Consider the following 25,675-nt stretch of genomic DNA (forward strand, 5'->3'; position numbering starts at 1 on the left):
AGCAACAAGCAAAGAAAGCAATGAAATAAGCATTTCTAGCTTTATATCCAAAAGAAAAGCTATTATCTACCAATGTAATTTAGAAGTTAAACATCTTCCCTCACTCTTAATTTATTTCCCACAAGCATAGTTTTTATGAAAATATATTGTTTCAGTTATATAAGTGAGCATACCTTTATAGTAATGGTGTTACTCACAATATAGTATTTATTGAGGGTAAAAGTTAAAAAGAGAAGAAAAAGTAAAAGAAGAATCAGATGTTTCAAGCAATGTGAGAATCAAGTGATACTTCTGGTCACTTACCTGCAGTGGGTTTTTGCTTTGTTTGTTTGTTTGTTTGTTTTTGCATAGGTTGTTATAATGAGGGATTACCATCATGAAAATGTGGTTGATATGTACAACAGTTACCTTGTTGGTGATGAGCTGTGGGTTGTGATGGAGTTTCTAGAAGGTGGAGCTTTGACAGACATTGTGACTCACACAAGGTATGTTTGGTTAGCTTTACCTGATCATTATTTCATTGTACTTATAGCACAATATGGTAACTAAAACCTGTGCTTGAACTGGAGCAAGATGGCTTTTTGCTCTCACTTCATGGCACTGCTGGTTGGAAAAAAGACTGCAAGAGGTGCAGGGAAGCTGACTGCGATTCTGAAATCTGTCCCTCACTATAGACACTGGATGACTGTGTGAAAAATGATGAGTAGTTTTAACATAATTTGGTGTTTTCAACATGCAGGCCTATGAAGTATATCATTTTTTTGCAGCTGACAAAATGCAAAAACTCTGAAAACCTTACTGGAAATTAATCTTTTTAAAAATTCTCCCTGTAATCAAAGGCAGTTTTTTAAACCAGTTATATTTGAAAATGCCCAGCTATGCTCACTACACAGTAAATCCATTCTTCTGTCTTTCTATTGTTCAGATATCTTTCAGGATGAATGGAAAGACCTATACCAACCACTCAGAACAGAGTTTAGGGTCCTGTGTTTTCTCCTGCAGCAATGGTATAGCATAGCATTTCAGCAAACCAGAATCATTATACTTCTTGAACAGAGACGAGTGATGTCTCGTCAGTCATGCTAAGGGAAAGATTGAAATGTTACCTTACATTTTAGCAGACAGGTAATGGAGGGGATGATTGTAGCATTTATATAAGTTCACATTTTGTTAGAATCAAATTCAGTTCATTTCCCCTGGTTCTCGTGTACCTGTCTCGTCCACACTTTTACTGCTGCATTGGCTCTACTTGAGTGAAATCCTGTCTTCATCGAAACCAGGGACAAAACTATCATTGATATTGGTAGTGCTAAAATTTTTCCTCAGAGGCAGAGCAATGTGAGGGAAGGCAGGAGGTGTTTGTGTACCACTTGAACAATGGTGAGAGAAGCTATTATGCCTGAATCATTCAGAAGTAATGCCTTCAGCAGTGCTAGGGAACTCTTACACGAGTTGTGTTTTCCCTGACAACACCCAATATCTTGTTTGTTAAATTTCAACTGGCATTAATATCTCTTTCTCCCACATATATCTTGCTTCATGGAGTGCTGCCTACATTTAGGCTACCTACTGCTTGCGCAAACTGAGAAGGAAATTGCTCCCTGAACCTCTTACTCCACAATGCACCTGTGTTGGAACAACCGTGTTTTGTTCTTTAATCTATATCGCCTACCTCTCCTAATTCAACTCTAATGCAGAGTGGCTCATAGGAATTGTCCAGCTGGATCAGAGCATGTTTCCATTGTGTTCTTCACCCCATGAAACTGATAATGTGGTAGCAAACCCTGAATGTTATCATCTAACTGCCAAAAGAAAATGAAACAGATGAAATTATAGTTTCTCACTGTTGGAAATTCCTTCTCCAGCCACAGCAAGGCAGGGCCTTAGCTATAAACAAAAGTTGCAGTCATTTAGCTGCACCAGTATACTTAAAGGACTACAATGTTTTCTTGCATGGAAATAGTTGTATTAATATAAATGCACTTATCTTGGTACAGCCTCTTCCATTCAAGAAGGGAAATAAATGCATTTGGAAGAGTCTGCTGTTACAGCTGCCCAACCCCTTGACTGAGAGGCACTTTCTTTCAATAAAAGAGTTTTTTTTCTGATGTAGGTTTACTAGTTCTTTGAGTAAAATAAGCTACACCAGGTACTTTGATGTGCTAGTTTGAATTATGCTTTTCTTTCATACTGACAGTCAACATAGCTTTGCTGGCCAAACAAGGGTTAAACCTAAAATGTACTAGTGTAAGCATCTTTATATCAGTATATGTGGTCACACTAGGGGTTATATGATAATTTTAGTAAGAATAGATGCAGTTTAATCAGTAAATAAACTGGATGCACATAGGTCTCACCCTGTCTTCCAACTTCCCTTCTGGGTAGATTTACATCATGATTTTTCCCTCTTTGCCACCCATTTTTATCCCAGCATCCACTCAGAAAAGTAGCCAGGGAAGGTATATTCTTCATTTAACCAGGAAAAATACTTTCTTTTTGAATCAAAAGTCATCATCTAACACATCTGTGTGTGAAAAATTTATCTAAACAGAAAGAAAAGACTCCCACTTTCTCAAGAACACCCATTCATACATGGAAGTTTGTCATCTGGCAATTTATTGACAAGATCAGGTCACAGTTAAAACAGAAGTTGTAAAATACATCCCCAGTTTTTAAGTCCTGTGTTAACTGATAAGCAAAAATAAATCACAGCATTGTAAGTTATTTGTTAACTAGTGTGACCCAACACACCATAATCACTACGTCAGATATTTTAGACAAAGAGTTTTTAATGGCAAAGAGATGATCACTCTCTCTCTTCCGTATGGAATCAGATATCAACTTCCAAATCCATGAGTCTGGTATTACTGGCTCAATATACGGGTTCTATCTACCCTGTCTGGGCATTTGTAAAGATTGGAGCTGTTTGTTGGACACCACTTCACACAGGAGGTTGTCCATATTGTGAAGTGTTGTTTTGAAGTGTCCATATCCAGATCTCAGTCTGTTCAGCTTGACCCACACTTTTCTGTCAAGGTTGTACCCAACAAGGAACTCAATTGGTGTTGGTATAAAATGCTGTAGAAATAGATCTGACCTTTCCCAGTGGTCAGCCCACTCCATTGCTGCCCATATGTTTGGTTTAGTATCCCCAATCTCTTGGAGGAGCTTGTGGGCTTAATGTATAAATTGTTTATGACTTTTGAGCCTCTTAAGCCTCTATCACTAAAGACTACTTAAGAGCTGTCATAATTTTTATTCATCAAAATCATTCCTTAATCTTCTTTTTGAACATGTTATGACCTTCCTTCAAATATTTTGCTGAAATATTGCAAAATTTGCATAGCAGAGTTAAAGCAGAAATCGCCTTGGACTTTTTTAATGTTAATGTAATAGAGAAAGTTTGGGCTGGCCTGACAGAATAAGTGCCTTTTACTGGCTCGACTAGAAGGCAAGGTGAGTAGTAATTCAGAACTGAAATATGGATTGTTTTTCACATCTCTCATTGAATGACCGCTACAGGATGTTCAGTGAATGAAGGCTGCTGTGATTTAGCACACGACAGAATGCCTTACAGCTCATTAACTCCCTCCCATTTCATTGCCAGAACCACAGTATAATGATGCGACAGACTTATTTTTCCAGAAGTATTTATTTTTTTTATAAATGATGACTAGATAACTATATCTTACCATCTCTTTTATGGGGTGCTTTTGAAATTCATTTTTAATGTTTCTTTGTATTATACATAATAGCAAAGGAAATAGTTTTGAAGGATTACACATAGGGCATGAATCCACAAATTTCCTCTGAAATTCAAGTATCATTTCCCTTCCTCATTTCTTTCATGATTTCTTTCCCACAGTGCTTTCTCCTTCTTGGCATCTAGTGAACTCACATTAGATGACTCTTCAGAGTCAGAAATTGACTAACCGTAACACGTTACATTGTATTATTCATTGGGTGTAATTAATGCTGTTCATGTACTAATCAAAACCTGGTTCTCAAAACTTTTCCTCGCACATGACCTTTGCAGAAGGATACCCACTCCATTATCTAAAGAAATAAAAGTGCAAATATGCCCTGGAAAAGAACTATCAAAATGGCCTCATGGTGTTCCAGATTTGTCATGAGTTCAATTTACAAGTAAAAGACTCTGTGCCCTGCTAACTCAGCCTGAGATCTGAGAGTCGAACTATTTCTTACCACACATTATCACCAGTAATAAATGTTCTGTTGGTCAGACTGTGCCCTCAATTACACTTGTGCAACCCCATTAATTTGATGTCCTGCAATAAGCACTCAGTGATACTTCTGCAACCTTTTTGTCTTAAAAGCATATACCACAAGTTCCAATCAGGTGAAGCTGTCTGGAATTCAGTAAACGCTTCTGTTGAAGATGCACAAGAAAGAATAGAATCCAGATTACTTTTTTATCCATGTTGCAAACAGAGATAAAAGCATATATTATACTGAAGTCCAGGGATATCACATTGACAGGGCACAGGGCAGAGTTCTATTGAGCAAAAGCATGATACTTTTACACAGTTCCTTTTTAAATAAGAACTACACCTTAAAGGCATGGGGAAGACCTGGCAAGGAGAACAGGTTGAACAGCACTAAGAAGAATGAGAAGTTCCTAGGGAGAAACATATGAACCCTTTTCCTCAGAATGACTTGATTACTCTCTGTTAATTTCCATGTAATGATTTGGATGGGCCTGTCTCATGTCCTACTTAGGATCAAACCTATTGTCTTTATCTGTTCCTTCAGTGTCTTATTCTTGCCTTAAGTTGATGTTTACTCTCACCACTGGTCACCTTATTTTTAGGATGAATGAAGAGCAGATAGCTACAGTTTGTTTATCTGTACTGAAAGCGCTGTCCTACCTGCATAATCAAGGCGTTATTCACCGTGATATCAAAAGTGACTCCATACTTCTTACAAGCGACGGAAGGGTGAGTGCCTAGCATTTCTCCTTGTACTTCATCTCTGACTGGGAGGATCATAATAGACCGGGAAAGTGATAATACAGACAGTGAAACCATCGCGTCAATCAGTGGTGGCCAACCTGCAACGAGTGGCATTTCACGAGTGGCATGGGGAGCCTCTGCATGTGGCATGCGACAGATCAGAGAGGGAGCACAGAGCAAAAAGCACAGGTAGGGGATTGGAGTGGTACTCAGGGAGGGTACAGGCTTAAATGGTCTCACATCTGCCAAGAAGTTTGCCCCCCATCCCCAAATGATTTTAAGAGTTTAATTAAAATCCTATATAATGCTTCAGTCCACAGCTGTTGAAGGCTAGAGCCATTTCTGCTTCCACTTGCTGTAGACCTGTAGGACCTACATGTTCTCCATGCAAGAATGAAGGGTTTTCCATGCAAAGTCAAAACGATGGCCTTTACTTGATGATTTGATATCCATGTACAATGCATAGAGTTCCAGGAAGCATGTAGCCTCTGATTAATGAGAGAGACAAAGCTAGAACTCGATATCTGAGGAAGCCATATCATAGCAACCCTCAGGAGCTTTTTTTATATATATAAACACCTCCTGATGAGGATGATAATTAAACTGATGCACAGTTGTGATGGAAAGGTATAGCCAAGCACAAACTGCATAGTGTGCTATTTCAGAAACCTTGATTAATGGATCTGAACGCTGTACTGCAATTAAACCATGTGTAGCACTGTTTCAGCTGCACCAGTGCCTATTGTCAACAAGGGTTGTTTTTTTTTTCTAGCCTAGACAAAGGTTGTGATGGGGATTACCAGACCCAGAAAAGAAATGAATAATATTCTTAGTGGCAGTAACCAGTCACCATTTTTCAGATGTATTATTGTCAGTGTGGAGGAGGAAATGTACAATACAGGGTGGCTGTATCCTATCCCTCTCCCCGCCTGGTCAGCTACCCCCTTCCTACTTTTTTCAGTGCCATGTAGTTTTCTGGGAAGGGGAATATTGGGAAGGCGAACATTATCTGCAGCTCTCTGTCCACCTCTCACAGCTCCTCCACATCACTGTTATAGCTTTGTTTACCATCCCTTGGGTAGGGGATCATTTGGTTTGTAGCATATAAAATAAGAAAGATGTATTGATCCCTCTGTAATGGAAGACATTCTGGGCACTGGTCAAGCAATGGAAATAAGAACTTATCCTGTACTGCAAATTGTAGATGGACCAATGAATCTAGTTTATTATGATATATTATTTATATCACAGTAGTGCCTGGAAGCTTCACACCAAGATTGCATCCCCATTGGGCTAGGTGGTCTATATTAAGAGTGAGTTCCTACTTAAATGTAATGTAATATTCAAGTTTAGGAATAGACAAGAAGAAAGGCATCTCCATTTTATGCATGAATAACAGAAGTGGTCAACTGGATTTCTGAATGGGACTTAGGCAGAATTTTGACATAGCAGGTACAAAAGAAAATCCAGGGGAGGCAACTAAATTCATCATGCACTTTATTTCAATCTGAAAGATCCCTACATTCTTTGACTTAGGTTTCTGAGACTGTGGAGAAGTGATCCAATTCATGCAGCTAGGTACCTAAACCCACCCCCACAAGCTCTACTGCAGACTACATCAGAACTGGGGAGGGAAAGCCCTCATTACTAGGCTACCTTTTGTTTCCTCTGCTTAGGCCCCTGTGGTTCTGTCTACCTACAACAGACTGGTATCTGTCCCTTAGCCTGATGGTTAAGGCAATCTCCTTAGAAATGGGAGAGATGGGAGGTTTAAATCCTCTTGCTCCAAGGAGGACCTAAAACCCATGTTTAGGTGCTATAATCACTACGGCCATCTTAACATGTGCTCCAGGATGGGGGAAAGAAGGGGCACTTTAAGTAGAGAGGCTCTTGGGAGCCACTCTAATTAAAGCACCCACAACATCTCATGTATTCAGCATCCCACACTTCAAAATGGCAGCGGACCACTTTAAGCAAAGCTCATTCACCTTATGGGACAAAGCACCTAGAATCCTAAATATTGGTGCCCACCAGGACAATCTGTATCTGTTGTATCTTGGCCAAGATTCTAGGAAGTGTAAGGAATCAAATCTAGGAATCAAACATAGATCTCCTGATTTGAAAAGTCCAAACACCCATTGACTTTGGTACATCCTGGATTTCACCCCTAAGCTAGTGCTCTATTCAAAGACTGTCTTTTCCGCTTTGCTTCTCCTTATAGACTTCACATACCAGGAGGCATCCAGGGAAAGAAAACTCCATGTGTGTGGAAGTTGTTCAGTCACATCTAGAGTAGTGGTGCTGAAATAGCATCTGATTGGGTTTCAGTCTCTGCATACAATGCCTCATTATACTCATTACTCCACTACTTATTATCTGCAATGCAGATTTCTTTGTGGATATGTTGTACAATTATCTTTTTTTAGAAAATTGTCTTCTTTGATGTACTTGGATGAGCAATGGATATGCAGAACCTCTTATGAACCTACAAAAGAGAAAGCAGCTGAGCTTCCAAAATATGCATTAGTTCTTCTGTTTTTCATGCTGTAAACTGAAAAATATGTTTGGCTTGGAGAACTTGGATATTATTTGCTTTGTTTTAAAATACCAACAATTATTTCTAAATTCTGATTTTAAAAAAAACTGCCTTCAATGAAAACTAGTGTCTGCACTGAAGCCAAAAGAAAACAAATCAATGCTGATAATAAAATGCTGATCTAAACAATACAGCAATTTATTTAGTTTCCTCCTTAATGCCTTATATAGCTATTTGGGCTCATGCCTTGTCCCCAGACAGCAGGCTGACATAGTGAATGAGTTGATAGCCTGATAGGCAAAGTGTTTCATCTTGAACAATCCCAAAGGTAGATCCTTCCACTGCACATCCTAGCAGTGTTATCGCATTGCACAATGCACAGTAATAAATGATCTCTTAATGCACAATGGCTTCCATAAAAATTGTCTTCTACCACCAATATCTTCAAATTATTCATGCATGTAAACTTTAAGGAGTCAGTCTTACTAACAGGTGTATTGAATAAGCAGTTTTATATTCATGAAAACAGCATTCCTTGTAAACAAAGGCAATATAAACCCAAGAGCTTAATGTTGCAGAATACACATGTGCAAGCTTGTATATTTTATCACTTCATCATTTTTCAGAAATGTTTTTTTTTTTAAATGTACTGCTTTTGCTACACACGGCATAAATACAAGGCTCATTTACTTCTGGGTCAAATATAAGACAGCAAAGTCATACCCTTCAATATAGAAAGCTCCAAGAATGAAGAAGTTAGGGTGAAAACTTGGAGAATGAATCCCTCATAGAAATTTCACAAGCATTGGGCTGAGGTTGTGACTAAATATGGACATAGCAGGAAGTTTGACTCTAGTCGGGGGGTCACAGCAGGCAGCTACAATATAACATGTCTATGGGAGTGTGGGAAAAATAGTGAATAAATGTAACTGCAGCCATATTTAAGGTCGTTTTTCATATCTGACCCAGCCAGTGCAGAACATAAGGCTTTTAGTCAGGCAACCAGGTAAGGAGCTAGAGTTTCCAGTGTAGGGATGAGGGAGAATGGGGTATGGTGAGGACAGATCAGTTCAAACCAGGGTATTCTCTTACATCAGGGGTGGGCAATTATTTGGGCCTGTGGGCCACATGGGAAGTTTTGCTGAGCTGTCGCAAGCTGGGTCAGCACCTCTCCCTACCCCCGCCCCTCCCAGCACAACAACTCAGCAAATGTGGGATGGGGCTGCAGGGGGCAGGGAGTGGTGTACAGGAGCAGGGTAGGCAAGGCTGGGGCAAAACTGTGATACTGTCTTACACATCTGTGCCCATTGAACTGGGGCTCTCCCCCGGCCCCAGCCTTGTGCTGTTACAGCCCTGAGATTGCAGGGTCTCCATGGAGATCAGCCAAGAGCTGTGCGGGCAGGCAGGTGGGGTGCTGCATCTGGAGCCGGGGTCAGTGACAGTGCAGGGCTGGAGCCAGAACAGAGCTGCAATCCGCTCCCTGCACACCCCTGTCCACACTCTCACTGCCCCAAGATCCTGGGGTCTCCCCAGTCCTCTTCATTGTCTCGCTTCTGGATGTTGCTCCCCACCAGCCCACAACCCCACCTCAACTGCTCTGCCCATGTGGATCCCACCCATGGTGGTGGTTGTGGAGCAGGTGGGGTGGGGTGCTTAGGCAGGGGGGCTGAGTCCAGCAGCAGCAGCCAGAAAGAGCCACCAACACTGGGGCTGCCAGAAAATAGAGTCCAGTTGTTCTACTGCCCTAGCCCCACTGCATGCTTGGGAGCAGCAGGACCAGCCTCACATACCACAGCCCAGGCTGTTCCTTGCTCATGGGCTGGGTGGGACCAAGGGACCTGCCGTGGGCCAGACAAAATCCCTCTGTGAGCTGTATTTTGCCCACCCCTGACTTACATACAACATATCAGGCCTCTGAAGTGGATAGCCAGCTAGGCCCCCTTTTTTGAGATGCTTGTGAGTGTTCAGTACTGTCAAGTACACAGTGGTGTTCAGACCTTCCAATTGGTTGCTCATTCATGCCTTTGTGGTTTCCTTTTGCTCTATTTTCAGATTAAATTATCAGATTTTGGGTTTTGTGCCCAAGTGTCAAAGGAAGTCCCAAAAAGGAAATCCCTGGTTGGAACGCCATACTGGATGGCGCCAGAGGTAATATCAAGACTGCCGTATGGAACAGAGGTGAGCTTCCCAAGTGTATTATCCCAATGGCAGTCTGAAACTCATTGGTAGACATGCCAGAAATTAGCCTTGCCTGCTCCCCAGGTGCCACACTGATCCTCTTCCTCTGCCCAATCTGCAGCTCTGCTTTCTGCTTCCTGCCCAGTACTCCTTACCTGATCTCATGCTCTGCCTTCTGCTTCCTTTGCTATCTGCTGCTGTGCTTCTGTCTCCTCCTTGATCTATCACATGCCACACACACAAGCTGCCCATGCCACTTGTGGCACTTGTGGATTCACCACACCTGCTCTAGAAATAAGTAAGATGGGAAAATATTTTAAGTGATCACTGAGAATGTACCTATAGTTTTAAGTATATTTATATGGTAAAAATGTAGCTGACTTGTATATACTACATCTGCAGTAAAGCAGCAGCAACTGCCTCAAAGCAACAGCATTATATAATGACTTGTTATTAAACAAGCAATCCTGGGATTTTGATCAAACTATAACAGGTAGTTTTACTAAGAGGTTAGATTATAGATTTATATAGGATGGTGTGGATAGGGATGATCCTGCCTTAGGCAGAGGGTTGGCCTAGATAACCTGTGGAGGTCCCTTCCAGCCCTACTTCTCCATGATTCTACATTCTGTACTTGGAATGCTATACAATGCATGCTCCAGGTGTATTTTTTTAACTAGTGTCATGGTAAAAGTCAATTTACATAATGTATTTGTTAATTAACATAGTCTAATACTCTTTACATTAGCTTTGTGATTTGCAAACTTGATCTGGCAGTTACATGCATAAAAATGCAAACCTAATTATTCACACACTGTTTACACATTGTTACCCCTATTTCACACATATATCAAGTATTTGCCAGTGCAAATGCATAACTGGTCATTTAGAGTCTTCTGATTTTTAGTAGTGATAGTGACTGTAAGCAGCCCCAGATATAAGCATGAAAACAAGCTGGAAAGTTGAAAAAAGTGCTAAATATTGGCCTTGCTCTGCTCTATTGTAAAGAGCTATGCCAAGGTTGGGAGCTAGAAATCCCCAGGCATCCATATGTCAAGTAATTGCATCATGCCTCATATTCTATTCAAGATATAAACTAATAGGGCTTTACCCCTCTCTCTAGGGTTACAGCCAGCTTCTTTTTCTGTATTAACAAGCAGGGATTTCCTTACCTACGCAGACAGGGGATGTGCTGATCCTTCAAACTCTTTGTGTAGAATCTGAGGACTTTTTCCTCTAAGACCCAATTACACCAGGCTTTAGACACTTTAGATGAGGTTATCAACATTACAATTGGCCTTGATTCCTAACTCTCCAGCTGACCAACAAGAATCAGAAAACTGCTAAATGAAATGTGTGGTAGGCTTGTTTTGAACGTACTTCAGTTTCAGACCAGGAATATATTCTAAGTAATACTGAAGAAGACTTAGTTGGCTATAGATAAGGCCCTAGGGAAGATTGAAGAAGTGTTTGGTTCTGAGTACTAGGGCTGTGCGAAATTTGGGCAGCCGTTTCGTTTCGGAGGTGTTTCGGCCCATTTCAGCACCTGAAACACCGAATCCAAAATGAAATGGAAGGCTCAGAAATATCTCCAAAACTAAACAAAACCATCCAAAACATTTGGGAATGTTTTGGAGGCGCTCCCCAGGAATAGTCCAGCATAGCCCCCCAGCTCTCTTTTTAAAATGCTGGGAGGCTGGGGCTGGGCAGGGGATGGGGCTGGGCAGGGCAGCCATGGGGGCTTCTCCCGCAGCTCCCCCCACCAGGGCAGAGGCAGGCACAGCCAGAGGAGCTGCAGCAGAAGCCCCCATGGCTGCCATGCCTGGCTTCCAACTTCTGACCAGCCCTTGCCTCCCAGCTCTTTAAAAAAAAAAAAAAAAGCTCACCGGCTGCAGCAGCAGCAATCAGGGCCTCTGAGTTCTTGTGGCAGAGCCCCCCTGCACAGTGTAGGGTAGTGGGGGGCAGCAGAAATTGCCCCCCCACCTTGGCACCTGCAAGGCAGCTGCCCCATGTCACGGGTGCAGCGTGGCTCAGCAAGGCGCTGTGTGCTGTCTGGGAGCTAGGGCCACTGGGGCTGAGCACTGCCAAGCTCCAACTGACAGATGGAGCTGTCCCTGCTCCTAGACAGTGCATGGCGCCCTGCTGAGTCATACCGCACCCGCGCAATGCAACAGCTGCCACACAGGTGCCAAGCAGTGGGGGGCAATCCCCACTGCCTCCCACTGCCCTGTGCGGCACAGGGGGGCTCTGCCATGACCCCTCAGATGCCCTGATCCCTGCTGCTGCAGCCAGAGAGTGCAAGGCTTTTTTTTTTAAGTGCTGGGAGGCTGGGGCTGGGCAGGGGCTGGGTCCAGGCACAGCAGCCATGGGAGCTTCTCCCGCGGCTCCCACCACTGGGGCAGAAATAAGCACAGCTGGAGGAGCCACGGGAGAACCTGCAGCCACCTGGCTGTGCCTGCCTTTCCCCGGCTGATCTGAATCTCTGAAACAGTGTCAAAACTATGAAACAGATTTGGCCAAATCAAAATGGAATAGTGATCTGAGACACCAGAACAAATCACTATCCTCCAAAATGGCCAAATCCGAAAGTGAAATGAAACATCACCATTTCGCATAGCCCTACTGAGTGCTGTCCCAAATTAACATGAATAACAACCAAGGGATAACAACTGGTAAAAGACATTCATTCGTGTACCATTAACGGATACTGTTGCACGCTGAGATGATATGGGGAAGGAGACTCACACAGGTAGAAGCCCTGCAGAAATCCCAAGAAGCTAGTCCCATTAGACCACCAGAGTCACAGAGACAGACCACATAAGCAGCTGTGATCTAACCTTTGGTCTGATCTGCAGACATCAACTTTGAAAATATATGTTTCAACCAAAGGAAAAAAAAGGAACGTAGAGAAATTCCTACAGATCCTAAGCTTATACACCTATAGTTTATCTGTGGGTTTGTCTGAAAGAAACTGACAGTTCTTTGTCTTATGGCTGCAGTCTGACCAAAAGGAATTTTTCTTATGATTTGTTTGTGCAGTTAGGTGTTCACACTGAGAGCAGATAAGTATTTCTAAAAAGGTGATAAAATAAAATCTTCCATCTGATCATGAGTGAGTGTCCCCTGCTCCATCTCCTCCCTCCTCCACCTCCTGTTTAGAATCTAGCACAAACCTGAATGCCAGGGGTGACTGGTGCCTCCTGAGTCTGGGGAGGCACAATTTGTGGGTGGGCCCAGGGGTGGGCCAAAAGCTCTATATCCACTCCTATACTTCTTTGCAGTGGCTTAGTGCCCCCCCAGCCTCCAACACAGCACTGGCCCCCACAGCAAAAAATCTGCCCCATCCTGAGCAGTGCTGCAGTGGGGGCCAATCTCAGGGGGGGCATGTACCCCTGCCATGCCCCCTCTACCAGTTGCCTGTGCTAAAAGCCAGAGTACCTCCAAAATATTCTTGTTGATTAGTGGTATGTAGGAAAATAATCTATGCATTATTTTCCTCAACAGAAATATTGAGCAGTTCAGAAGATTTCTGCTGAACCTTAAATTGTGACTGTCATTGTGGATGAAAGAAAATAGTTTCGTTGTGTTAAACACCATAAAGGCACAGATTACATTTGCTCTCAAAGAGGCAGTATTTTAACTCAAAACATGATCAGCTCATGAAAATGAGTAGCAGTAAAAATTGCTGTGTGTCATGGAGCTATTTTGAGCACTGCCAAACTGTCAGCATAATAGCCCATTGACACGTTTTATTGGAGACTTTCAGATGAGCAAGAGGGAGCTAGCTGACTGTGAGTACACATGGGTTCTAGGGAATGTTACAACCCATTTTTTATTAAGGATTGAGTCACAGCATTTCAAAAATGGAGATTACTCTGTATTTATGAAAAAGTAATCCCCTTTCTCTTTGTAATGATAGTGACTCACAGTTTCCCAGCCAAAGAAGTGATTTCTGCTCCCCTTTTCTATGCCACATGGCAATAGGATTTATCTTCTCTATTTTGTATTACCGATGGTACAATCTGTGGAGAACAGATATATGGTGCATACAAACAAGGGAACAAGTCACGCAGTAAAGTTGTAAGGAACAGACTGTATCTTCACGACTCACTCAGGGAACAAATTCTGTTTTAAGTTAGAGCTGTTTAAAACCAGTAGGACTCCATTGTCATCTCTGTTACTCTGATTTAATATCTTGCCAATGAAAGTTGACTTTGGCCCAATACATGTACCTTTACGTCAAACAGGATGCAAATGATATTAGGCTTTAGTCTCATTTACACTAAGGTCCCTTTATGCCCTAAAGGCAGGATCTAAAAATGGACACACCTGACATTGACTCCTCTTCCTGGTCCTTTTACCTGGCCACTGTATATTAGAGGGTGACCACTCCCAAGGGAAAAATGCTATTTAAGCAAAAGGCAGACAAGGTACTCTGGGTAAATCTGAGAACTTTTTTTAGACCCTCTCAAATAGTCGGAAAAATTCTTAGCAAGCTTTCGGGTTTAAAGACCCTTCGTCAGGCTAAGGAAGCATCTGCAGTTGGTGTGTGCTCTTCCTGGTTGGAATGAATAGAATGGAATGACTATTCATTCCATCCAGAAAGAGCACACACCAACTGCAGATGCTTCCTCAGCCTAACGAAAGATATTTAAACCTGAAAGCTTGCTAAGAAGATTTTTTCCAAGGATTTGAGTTGGTCTAATAAAAGATATCAGATTTACCCAGAGAACCTTGTCTGCCTATGTCCTTAGACCAACATGGCTACAATCCACACCCATTTAAGCAAAAAGATAGTGTTGGCCCCCCAAGAAATGGGTATAAACGGGTGTAATTCATCGATATATTTAGTCAAGAAATTAGAAGGTTTATAGCTGATAAGCAAGTGAAAGTTTGGTGCATCTTCCAGTAGGAATTGTAGGGACAAAAATCTTAAGGTTGCATAAGATGGGTTTTGTCAATTTACCAAATGGTTTATGTCAATGGTGCTTAATCTCTAGCCCACAGGCTAGATCCAGCCCATCGGTCTCTCTACTGGTCTGCAAATTTAGCAGCAAAGGAATAGTGGCAATGTGAATTGCCATTCCCCCGCTGCCAGATTTCCAGATCTACTGAAAAGACCACAGGCCAGATGACATGCCCCTGGTGTGTAGTGGGCCTGGCTTGCAGGTTCACTCCACAGCCAGATCCATTGTGTGAGGCCAGGCTGGTGCACAATGCCAGATTTAGCTGGACTGATCCTGTGTATAGACCCTGCACTGGATCAGGCTCCTAGACTGACAGTGCACATGGGATCTGGCCTGCAGACCACTCATCTGACCTGCAGGACCAGAAGGTTTAGCACCACTGAATTCTATAGTGATTGTCTGAAAATATCTGATGACCCAAAAGCACTTCTGTGTTAATGCATAAAGAGACATTAATGTCAATGAGAATCAAGTCCATTATTATTTGGCAGGGTGCAGAACAGCGTTACAAAAACTGGTTTTGGGGTACCTACAGTATGTCATGCTCTTCCCTAGTCTTGGCAGCATAGAGATTTCTAGGTGTCGGTAGGTCAGTTCTTCTGCTGGCGTGAATCAGTGGAGCTTTGCTAAAGCCAGTGACCCCTACCAAGATCTAACCCAAACTGACTGGCTCCAGTAGAATTCTGTTGATTTATACCAGCTGAAGACCTGGTCTGTAATTTATTGCTAAAATATGTTTTGAGAACACCCTGTTTTCTTAGGAGCGAAATCTATTATCAACTGGTAAAAGGTTAATAGTTGTCCCAGTGGATCATATTGTGCCATCAGGCTTTAAGTAGAAGTACCCACTGAAATCAACTCAGGGTGCTGCTTAAAGAAATACCCATGTTTAAACACATTTCAAATGCTCATCTTGTAATAGTTGTTTTTTACATGGGTTGCACAGTTCAGTAGCTCTTTGTGTATTACAGGTGGATATCTGGTCACTTGGTATCATGGTCATAGAAATGATAGATGGAGAACCACCATATTTCAATGAACCACCGCTCCAAGCAATGCGCAGAATCCGAGATAACTTACCTCCACGGGTGAAGGACATACATAAGGTTAGAATGCTCATCTTTCCATGAGGCCCTGTGTACTTCAGAGTGAACTGAGTCCATGAGTTGATGGTGGTGATATAAGCTAATGGCCTGATTGTGGCTTTTGTCTTGTCCTTGAGCCATATGTATACATAAGCTGGGTGAAGTGCTATGCTTTTGTCTATCCCAACAATAAATTATTACTCATTTTTACCCTCTGCAGGGATGCAGTAACTTCGACGTACCTCTATGTATACAAACTGAAAAGCCAAATCACCTCCCATTCTGTTCCTTTGGATGGACTCAAAGTCAGAATTGATTTCTCAGTGAGCACATCTGTACATGTGACTAATTAGCACAAATAAAAGCTGTGGAGTTTTTTGCTCCCATGTGTGCTATTTGAACATGTGCCTGGGAGTAAAAAGCTGTGCAACGTATTGCTCCAGGGTTTATTCATGGATATGGAGTCCAGTCACAGCAGCCCAGGCTTGCAGGGGACCCGCTGAAGTACAAGTGTGCTTCAGTGTGGGCCTGCCAGCAGGCAGCCCCCACACTAAAGCACCCTCTTGGCCCAACCAGCTGCTCCACAGCATGTGGAGCCTGGTTGGAGCAGCCCTGGGCTGGCAGGCTGACTTTCTGGGTCCCCTGCCAGCCCAGGCTGCTCCAACTGGGCTCCGTGTGCTGTATGTGACTGGCTGGGGCATGAGGGTGTTTTAGTGTGGGGGCTGTCTGCCAGCAAGCCCTGAACTGAAACACCCTGTGCCCCAGCCAGCCAGGGCAGCATCTATATGTGTGCTGCTGTCCATGAAAAAATTCTGCAGCAAGGTAGTACTTGTACGTATTTACAAATACTACCCTGCTGTGGAGTTTATGTTTTGTGTGCCATAATAGGGGTGCATATGTAGACAGCAAGATTTTAATACACAGTTAATTAGTCAACTGTGCAGTAAATGTCTCATGTAGATGCTCCCAGTGACACTAAAAGTACTACTCTGCTAACAGACACTATACCAAGATACGTTAAGTGCCCTGTTTTCTGGTCTGTGTCCACACTTAGGTGTCAATACTTTTAACCTACTAAGATATAAAAGATCATTGCCCTTTAATTTCTACGTAGGTATGAACTGTAATTCCTATAATAATTTTACATGAAGTTAAAATATATTTTACTTGTCTTTCAGCAAAATACAGTGGTTTTTTTCTCCAACTTATCATTTTAAGTTGTCTTCTTGCCTACTTTTCATAATGTCAACATGATGTTGCAGGTATCCTCAGTCCTTCGAGCATTCTTAGACTTGATGTTGGTGAGGGAGCCCTCACAGAGAGCAACAGCACAAGAACTACTAAGGCATCCATTTCTGAAATTGGCAGGCTCTCCTTCCTGTATCGTGCCACTCATGAGACAATACAGGCACCGCTGAATTGGATGAACCTTCAGGTGGAGGGTTATACAGAGGATGGATAAAGACTTGTGAAGGAACCCAGAGATTATGTGGAAACCATGGGGAAGGGCAACAGAATGGAAATGTATGACCATCAAAAGCATTCTGGAAATAACTCGGTGTACAAAGTAATGAGGCGCTGTCCAGGGTTATGAAGGACATTCTACAGTTCTTTGCCATTGAATCAGCTGGCTTCTAGCACTAGTGTGTGGAGCAGATCTCTCATAGACAGTTCACTTTGTCTTTCAGCCATCAAAGCAGAAGGACCCAATTATAAACATGGTTGATAAGAAAAAATAATAGAATATAGCACAACCAGGACGAAACACCAAGATCTTATTGAAGAAAAAAAGTTAATGTTATGGCACTTCTATTTTGGAAGATCACTTTTCTGGCAAAAAGCACTTTTTAGCTCAATCATAGCAGTGTAATGTATTTTGAAATGAATTTGTAATTTTCTGTACAGTACTTTTTGATAATTTACAGTACTTTGATGTCATGTAACCATTGTGCTTGTTGAAGTAATATGTAACTTAGAAAAAGTTTGAACAAGACCTTTCCTACTTTTTTATCCCTTTTGAAAAGAGAAAAAAAAATTAGGAGCTTAGAATGCAAGCAAATTTTCCATCAGCTTCAGCCAAATGCACTTGTTACTTTTAAAGGAGTGTAAACAGCAGAGGCAGAGATGGGTACTAACAGTACTAACACAGTAATGTTTTCCCCATCAAACCAGTGAAATTATTGTTTTAAAGCTCTGAACAAGCTCCTAGAATCACTAGATCTGATGAGATAATTACAGTCACACAATGGAAGTAAGTATTTATGTTGAATGTTTTAAACTATAGTTTTGTTACAGTTCATTGTTTTCAGAACTGTGTATGGTAGCACATGTCCATTTGTTCAAGAAAGGGTTTGTGAAACGGGGTCATCTACCAGCAATAGGGTAGCCCCTTTCTTTTAGTCTGTACTGACCTCATTGTTGCAAAATAATCTTCATTATTTATATCATATATTGCAAATTGATTGCCGAGGTCTCATTACCAAGCGGGTATTTTCCAAATTTCAACCAGACTGTTGTAATAATGTTATGATGTGTTTGCCATATAGAAAAAGGTGTGCTGCTGTCTAAACCTTTTTGAATGTTAATACAACAGTTGACTACTATGATAATTTTTTGTGTTGCTTGTTAGATGAACTTGCATGTTAACTGTAGGCCTAAATAGATAACGCCTTTAAAATTTTTAGAAATGCTTCATAATTATTTCAATGATAAATTAATTTTATTTATTAATTAGTTCATATTAATTATGTATAATACAAAAGCCATGTCTTTTCCAATTTTTTTCCTACTGACCTCATTTTACAATATGATTATGAAACATAAATCCAGTTTCATGAAAACACTCTAATTAGTTCATTTCTTACAATGGAATTTTGTAGTGAATAAGTTGTTAGATGTTTCTTGTAGTAAAATATAAAAAAAAACAGACAACTTTGGCATGCTGCTGGTCCGATTTCTCTGAGTTTCCTTCCCGGACAGATTTGCCAATAATTTAAAAGCCCCTTATTTCATGTCGTACAAAAAGTGCAAATTAGAAACAAAACTAGACAAGAATGTCAAACATTATGTAAATCCTCTTAAATCTAAATGTATTATATCCTGTTTCTTTCTCAGCTTACCACTAAATTTGTCTCGTTTAACTTTACAAAATAAACCCTATCCCATGACATTCCCAGTGCCATAAATACTTTTCAGAGTTGATAGGACCCAAGACGTTCAGTACCTCAAAGATTTGGATTTGTGAGGGCTTCAGTCTTTGCTGTGTCCTGTCTTTACTGATGTAAAAAGTGACCTGGCTTTGCATAGACTGGTAGATCTGAGGAAAGCAGACCACAGCAAATGTCTCCCCACAGCAACTTGTAGCCTATAGCAGCCCTTCTTGATTAGGGAAACAGTGCTAGCTTGATCCTGGCATTTCTTAGAAATTATGGCATTTGAAGATTACAACTGTGCCTCCATTGTATCTTTCCCCTTTCTATTTGCCTGCATTTGACTCAGAGCATATTAAATGCTTATATTCTGTAGTCTGGGCAACTCAGGAAAAAGGCTGCATCAATAGAGGCAGTAACGGACCAGGAAAAAAAATTATACTAAACACAAAAATCAATCTTTTAATCATCTTTGAATAAAAATAATAATTTTTAGATTTTGCACATTTTAAACTGTGCAAGTGGAAGATTTTTCTGTAATTTTCTTATCACTAGATATTTTTAAACAGTATTCATTGAGTTTACTAAAGGTTATTGTCAGCTTAAAAGATTTTGTGAGCACCAGCTACTGGTGAAAAAAATGCACATGCAAATAAAAGATAAATGTTTGCATTCTCCTTGTGGTTTTTGTCCTGCCTATTTTATGTTTTCCAAATTCCAACCAGCTAAGCAGCACTTTTACAAGAGAGAAAGTTTCCTTTTAAGTTCCATTGACTTGTCCTGCAAGCAATTTATGAACATTGTCAGTATAAATAGGTGTTGGCATAAAAATATATAATTGGTCCTGTCATTTTCTTTCAATTGAGACTAATATTGGTAGCAACCAATGAAAGGAAGACAATGATGGTGAGTTAAAATGGAGATATGTGTAGCCTGTTTCACTCTGTCATTCTCAGGACATCATTCCTCAGATGAAGGGATGAGATTACAAGAAAAACCATAATTCCAAAGTAAGTAAATCTCAGCATTAGTTTTATTGAGAACATAATGGATTGCATTTACTGACTTAGCACATATGTTGATAGTTATTCATCTCTGAATGGTTTTTAGAAAGCCTATAAATGTGAGTAGGTTCCTCTCTGGTTCCAACCTATTAGCTTCAAGAAAAACTTACTCAGCCATGCTGACTCACTGGGGCAGATGAAGGACATAAACTCAAACCTGGATATAAGAGAGGGAAGAGGGGAATCCTAGAATGATGAATCTAAGTCAGGCCTAGCAGCCACAATGAGGGAATCATATGAACTGTTGGGTTTAGTGAGAAAGTTCGCCCTGCATTTTGATGCTTATGCTGTGGTAACTTATTAAGAAAGCCAGACCCCTCAAAGGGGTTACGTTCAGGACCTACACAGCAGATGTTGACTTGACTGAGCCACATATTGGATCCATTTCACAGTGGGTAAAATCCCAGCCTGGTTCACATTCATAGAAGTTTGACCATTTACTTAAGGAGAGCTTGCTAGTTTGCTCTCATAGGGAGGCAATTTTATTGCAATTAAAACCACTTAGTGCCACATTGCTATTGAAAGACTGTGTTTAAGTACTCATGAGCTAAACATGGCACTAAAAGGCAAGAATTAGGGTTCTAAACTATCTGTTATGACTCAGGAAAGAGACCTTGGACTCATTGGCTACGTCCATATGAGTGCAGCCATATGGTATGTGGCACTGACCTGTCTGCAGCACCATATACCACACATTCAGGTGTTCTCCATGCTGCAAGGGAGCAGCACAAGGGTGGGGGGTTTATACTAACTAAAAAGATAAGTGTCTGGGAAAGTGGCCACAAAACTCTAGATGAGAGGGGGGGAAAGGGGTGGAGGAAAAAGAGCGGCTGGGGCTTGAAACAGCGAAAAAAATAGAAAACAAAGGGGTGGGGGAAAAAGGGGTAATTAAGAGCACCCCTCGGAAGGCAAGCTAATGGAAAAGATAACTCCCCACTAAGGCAAGCTAATGGAAAAGATAACTCCCCACTACAGGAAAACAGAAAAGATAGAGAGAAAGAAAGAAAAAGAGACCATGAGAAAAAAAGTTATAAAGACAAAGAAACCGGAAGTACACAGGGGATAGGAGAAAGAGGAGAGAAAAGTGGGGAAAAAAGCTACAAAAAAGCAAGAAAAGAGTCAGAAAGCGAGATAAACAGAGGCTAGAGACCTTTAGACAGGTGGGAGTCAGAAAAGAAAAGAGATAGGAAGCTGGGGAGTCTTACGCTCAGGATCACCCCACGCAGCTCCAAGCGAGCCTGGTCCGGTGCATCCTAAGCGGAAGGAAGGAAGGACTTTTAACTACTTTATTCAGGGGTTCAGGGATACAGAAAGGGTGGCTGCTTACAAAGCAAAAAAAAACACAAATTACTATCAAACCAAAAATACCATATCATTGCATTCAACACATCACACCATGACAGACACCCTCACTACATGCCACGTCGTGCTTTACATGCTAGTTATGTGGTCAGAGTGCCAGCCACACGGTTATAACTATAAATAAACAATTAGTACCCTGCTCTATCCAATCATACATGTAACAAAAACCTTCAAACTCCCCACACAAAAAGAAAGCAAAAAAGCAGACTGGAGAAGGCCCTGGATGCGGCACAAGCTGGAAGTCGTAGTCCGACACCAAGCCAGCATGGTCGCCCAGACCGGTCATGACATCAGAGCGCATATTTAAGACAGCCGTCCTCCACATGGCACAGTACTCCCTCAAGGGACCAGCGTGTCTCAAATGCAGGCGCCACCTGCCAGAGCACAGCGTGCTCAAACTCCAGTGAGAGGCGCGCCTGCACCAGGAGGCGGAAAAGCCGCAGGGCATCATCTGAACCGGTCCCGGCAAGCTGGACTCAGGAGCTCTTGAGGACAGCCAACTTGGCCTGACCTAATAAGAAGTTGGCCAGGCAGATGGGGCCCTTCTCAGCCGCCCGATATGGGTAGGAGCACATGTAGGTGGTCTCCGAAAAGCTCCTGCCCAGCACCTGGAGCAGTGGCCTGAGGGTGACAAAGAGTGGCTGCAGGCGGGGACAGTCAAGGAAGGCATGAAAGAGGGTCTCCTCAACACTCCCCAAGCAGAAGGGACAGGCTGTCAAGGCGGCTCGGTCAAAGTGGGACACAAACGTGCCTGTGGCTAGGATACCATGCAGGAACCCCACTGCAGGTCGCCAGTCTTCTTGGCAGTTGGCAGCTTATACAATGTGCACCACGCTGGGTGGGCCGGTGGGGAATTTAGTGACCCTAGGTGCCATCGCCACAGTGTATCGGGGCGGCCCGCCAGCACTTGGGCATGGCGGATATGAACCACCCAGGCATATAAACTTGTATGCAAGAGAGCACCATGGGGGCAGCCACAGACCACACCACTTGGGTGAGCTCTGTTTGATGTTCCCCCTGCCCCCCTTCTGTCCCCTCACCCTTTAGCACTCAGGCAGCCCTCCCACACACACACACATGCACACACACCCCCACACACCCCTCCCCACACACAACCCACGCCTCCCCAGAGGGCAGGATCATGCGGGGGGGTGGGCCTGGCCCCAAGCTGTCACCACCCTGTCACCCCACCCTGTGATCCCAGCATCACCAGCCCCTCCTGCTCCCAAACACAGTTCCTTTTCTGCCCACAACCCCATTGGAAGTTTTGGTGAGTTGTTGCAAACTTGCTGAGGCTGCATTCCATCCTATCTTCCAGATTATTGATGAAGATATTGAACAAAACCAGCCCCTGGACCAACTCCTGGGGCACTCCACTTGATACTGGTGGCCAACTAGACAAGTACAGATGTTCAAAAAGCCCGTGCTAAAAGTGGTCTATCACACTTTACTTTAAAAGCTATACATTAGCATTCAAACCAAACAGACAGCTGCCATTCAATGAGGGGACTTGGAATCTGCTTGTACTCCCTGAGTCCAGCATATAGGAGACTCTTACACATCTTCCAGTGTGCCCTGCAAGCTCTACCAACTGCCAAAGACACCCAAACAGGGCTGAATGAGTAAGCCACCTGTGGTTTGTTCCTGGGCATGGGCCACCATGCTCTCAACTCCGTACTGTGTCACCATGGACCCTTCCCTACACCCAGCCCTAGGTTTCAAGAAGAGCCCCAAGGCGAGCATGAGCACCCATCAATGTGACTTGCAAATGACTCCATGTCCCTGCCTGCTCATGCCCCACCATGGCGTCCTGCTGGATGGACTGGATGAATGGACTGTAAGGTGGATAGAAAGCTGGCAGGAGCATCGGGGTCAGACGGTAGTAATCAATGAGTCAATATCTAACTGACAGCCAGTATCAAGTGGAGGGCTCCAGGGGTTGGTCCTGGGACCAGTTTTGTTCAATGTCTCCATAAACAACCTGTAAGATGGCATGGACTGCATGCTCAGCAAGTTTGCAGATGACACCAAGCTAGGGGGAGTGGTAGATAAGCTGGAGGGTAGGGCTAGGATTCAAAGTGACCTAGACAAATTGAAAGACTGGGCAAAAGGAACTGCACAAGGTTCAACAAGGACAAGTGCAAAGTCCTGCACTCAGGCCAGAACAATCCCATGTACAAGTGCAGGTTGGGGACTGACTGACTGAGCAGCAGCTCTACAGAAAAGGACCTGGGGGTTACAGTGGGAAATAAGCCAAATATGAGCCAGCTGTGTGCCCTTGTTGTCAAGAAGGCTAACAGTACACTGGGCTGCGTTGATAGGTATGTTGGCAGCAGGTCAAGGGAAGTAATTATTCCCCTTTATTCAGCATTGATGAGGCCACATCTGGAGTACTGTGCTGTGTCGAAGTTTGGGCCCCCCACTACAGAAAGGATGTGGACAAATTGAAGAGAGTCCAGCAGAGAGCTTCAAAAATGGTGAGGGGGTTGGACTTACGAAGACAGGCTGAGGGACCTGGGTTTATTTAATCTGGAGAAGAGAACACTGCAGCAGGATTTAATAGCAGCCTTCAACTACCTGAATTGGGTTTAGAAGAGGATGAAGCTAGACTGTTTTCAATGGTGGCAGATGACAGAACAAGGAGCAACGGTCTCAAGTTGCAGCAAGGGTAATTTAAGTTAGATATCAGGAAGAATTTTCTCACTAGGACAAGTTACCCACAGAGGTGGTAAAATCTCCATCCTTGGAGGTTTTTAAGAGCCAACTAGACAAAGCTTTGGCTGGAATAATCTACTTGTGGTTTGTCCTGCTTTGAGCAGGGGTTTGGACCAGAGGACCTCCTGAGGTCCCTTCCAACCCTCATTTTCTGTTTCTATGATTCTATGTCCTGGCCAACTATTTCATCCACCTCATTAAGCCACAGGAAGTGGTCACCAGATTCCATTTCATGGACTTCCCCAGTTGCATGCATGGGGACTTCCCCAATTGCATGGGGACAGCACCCATGGACAGCATCCACATCCCATCCTCTGCTCAATCCAACTTGCCTAGGTATTCTTCAACTGTAAAAGCTACTTCTTCATCATCCTGTAGAGTGGCATCAACCACTGCAGGGTGTCATCAACCAATTCACCCTCATTTTCACCTGTTGGGCAGACAGCACCCACAATGTCTGCATATTCTGCAACTACCTGCCCCCAGGCTAATGGAGAACACTATGCTCCTGGGGTTCCCCAATTTCATTTTCATCAATATCATTGGACCCTCCCCTGCTTTTTCAGGGATTCACCCTACCCCTCCTGCCATCACTGATGAAGCCCTATGGGGGCAGCTGGACTGCCAAAAGGAGCGCCTCAACTACGGCCTGAGCAGCAGCCATATGCTGAAGTGTATTTTTGGCCCCCTCTAAGTGCATTGGCAGGCTCTCAGTGTACACTTCAAGGTGGATGAGGAGAATGTGATGAGACTCATCATCACTGTATGCATCCCCCACAACATCTGCAAAATCAGGGAGGTTTTCTGCAAAGCCTGGGCTGAGGAGGCACAGTGCACAGACTGGGACTTGCAGCAAGAACACACATTGTGCAGGAATGGGAGAGAGGGCGAGACCTCTGCTGATGTTTGGGGGCCCCAGCCCCACACAGAGGCAGGGTGTCTTGATCCTCAAAGTCCTGGCTGACTACTTCCATGCTCAAGTAGGGCCAGAGGGTTTTGAGTACCCCTGCTCTAGCACTGGGCCTTGAGTCTCCCACCCTGGATTCCCCTGGCCCTGCATCTCAGGCAGTGCTGTCTACAACCCAGGCTGCCTGGGAACCATTCCTCTCCCTCTCCAAACCACATCCCCAAGGACACACAGCAGTATGTGGGGAAATGCAGCGTGAGGCAGAGACATGTCTCAGCTTGTTAAACTGTTGTAGATGCCAAACTTTTCATGCGTTTAAAACAGAACACTTATGCCCATCACAGAACTTGATCCATTTTCCCAATTAACACAAACCAGCAAACTTTGGAGAGAGTGGAGTGCAGGGTGGGGAGGGGCAGGGAGAGAGGTAGTAGGGGAAAGGGGTGGGGGCACTGAGAAAGGGATGAAGGACCCTGGATGGAAAGAGCAGTTTAGAAGGGGAAGGTGGGGGAAAGGGATTGGATTGGGGGAATGCCACACGGCCTGAACTTAACGAACACAAAAGAATCGAGGGGAGGCACAGGAAAGAGGACTTTTGATTTGGCACCCTACTTTCAGGGGGTCAGGGATGAAGAAGAGGGCCTTTTCCTTGTAGGAGCTGGGCAGATGTGTGACCCTGGACGCATTGTCTAAGAGTGTTTCAGTGGGCCCAGTGGGGATGAAAGAGGCTTTAAGCTAG

General features: G+C 43.2%; 1 protein-coding gene across 6 annotated transcripts in view; it reads left to right on the forward strand.

Annotated features, from left to right (window-relative positions):
• PAK5 (p21 (RAC1) activated kinase 5) overlaps positions 1-19,559 on the forward strand; it is a 258,934-nt gene extending 239,375 nt beyond the window's left edge. For all 6 annotated transcript variants that reach the window (XM_090051450.1, XM_090051475.1, XM_090051458.1 and 3 more), the window contains 5 exons: positions 352-485; positions 4,832-4,958; positions 9,562-9,687; positions 15,626-15,760; positions 17,002-19,559. In XM_090051450.1, the coding sequence (XP_089907576.1) occupies positions 352-485; positions 4,832-4,958; positions 9,562-9,687; positions 15,626-15,760; positions 17,002-17,157 (678 nt within the window). In that variant the 3' untranslated portion in view covers positions 17,158-19,559. The remainder of the gene's footprint in view (positions 1-351; positions 486-4,831; positions 4,959-9,561; positions 9,688-15,625; positions 15,761-17,001) is intronic.
• Positions 19,560-25,675: the final 6,116 nt, after the last annotated feature.

Source organism: Crocodylus siamensis, chromosome 1 (genome assembly GCF_052110815.1).
Source record: "Crocodylus siamensis isolate JL-2025a chromosome 1, ASM5211081v1, whole genome shotgun sequence".
Classification (NCBI taxonomy): domain Eukaryota; kingdom Metazoa; phylum Chordata; order Crocodylia; family Crocodylidae; genus Crocodylus; species Crocodylus siamensis.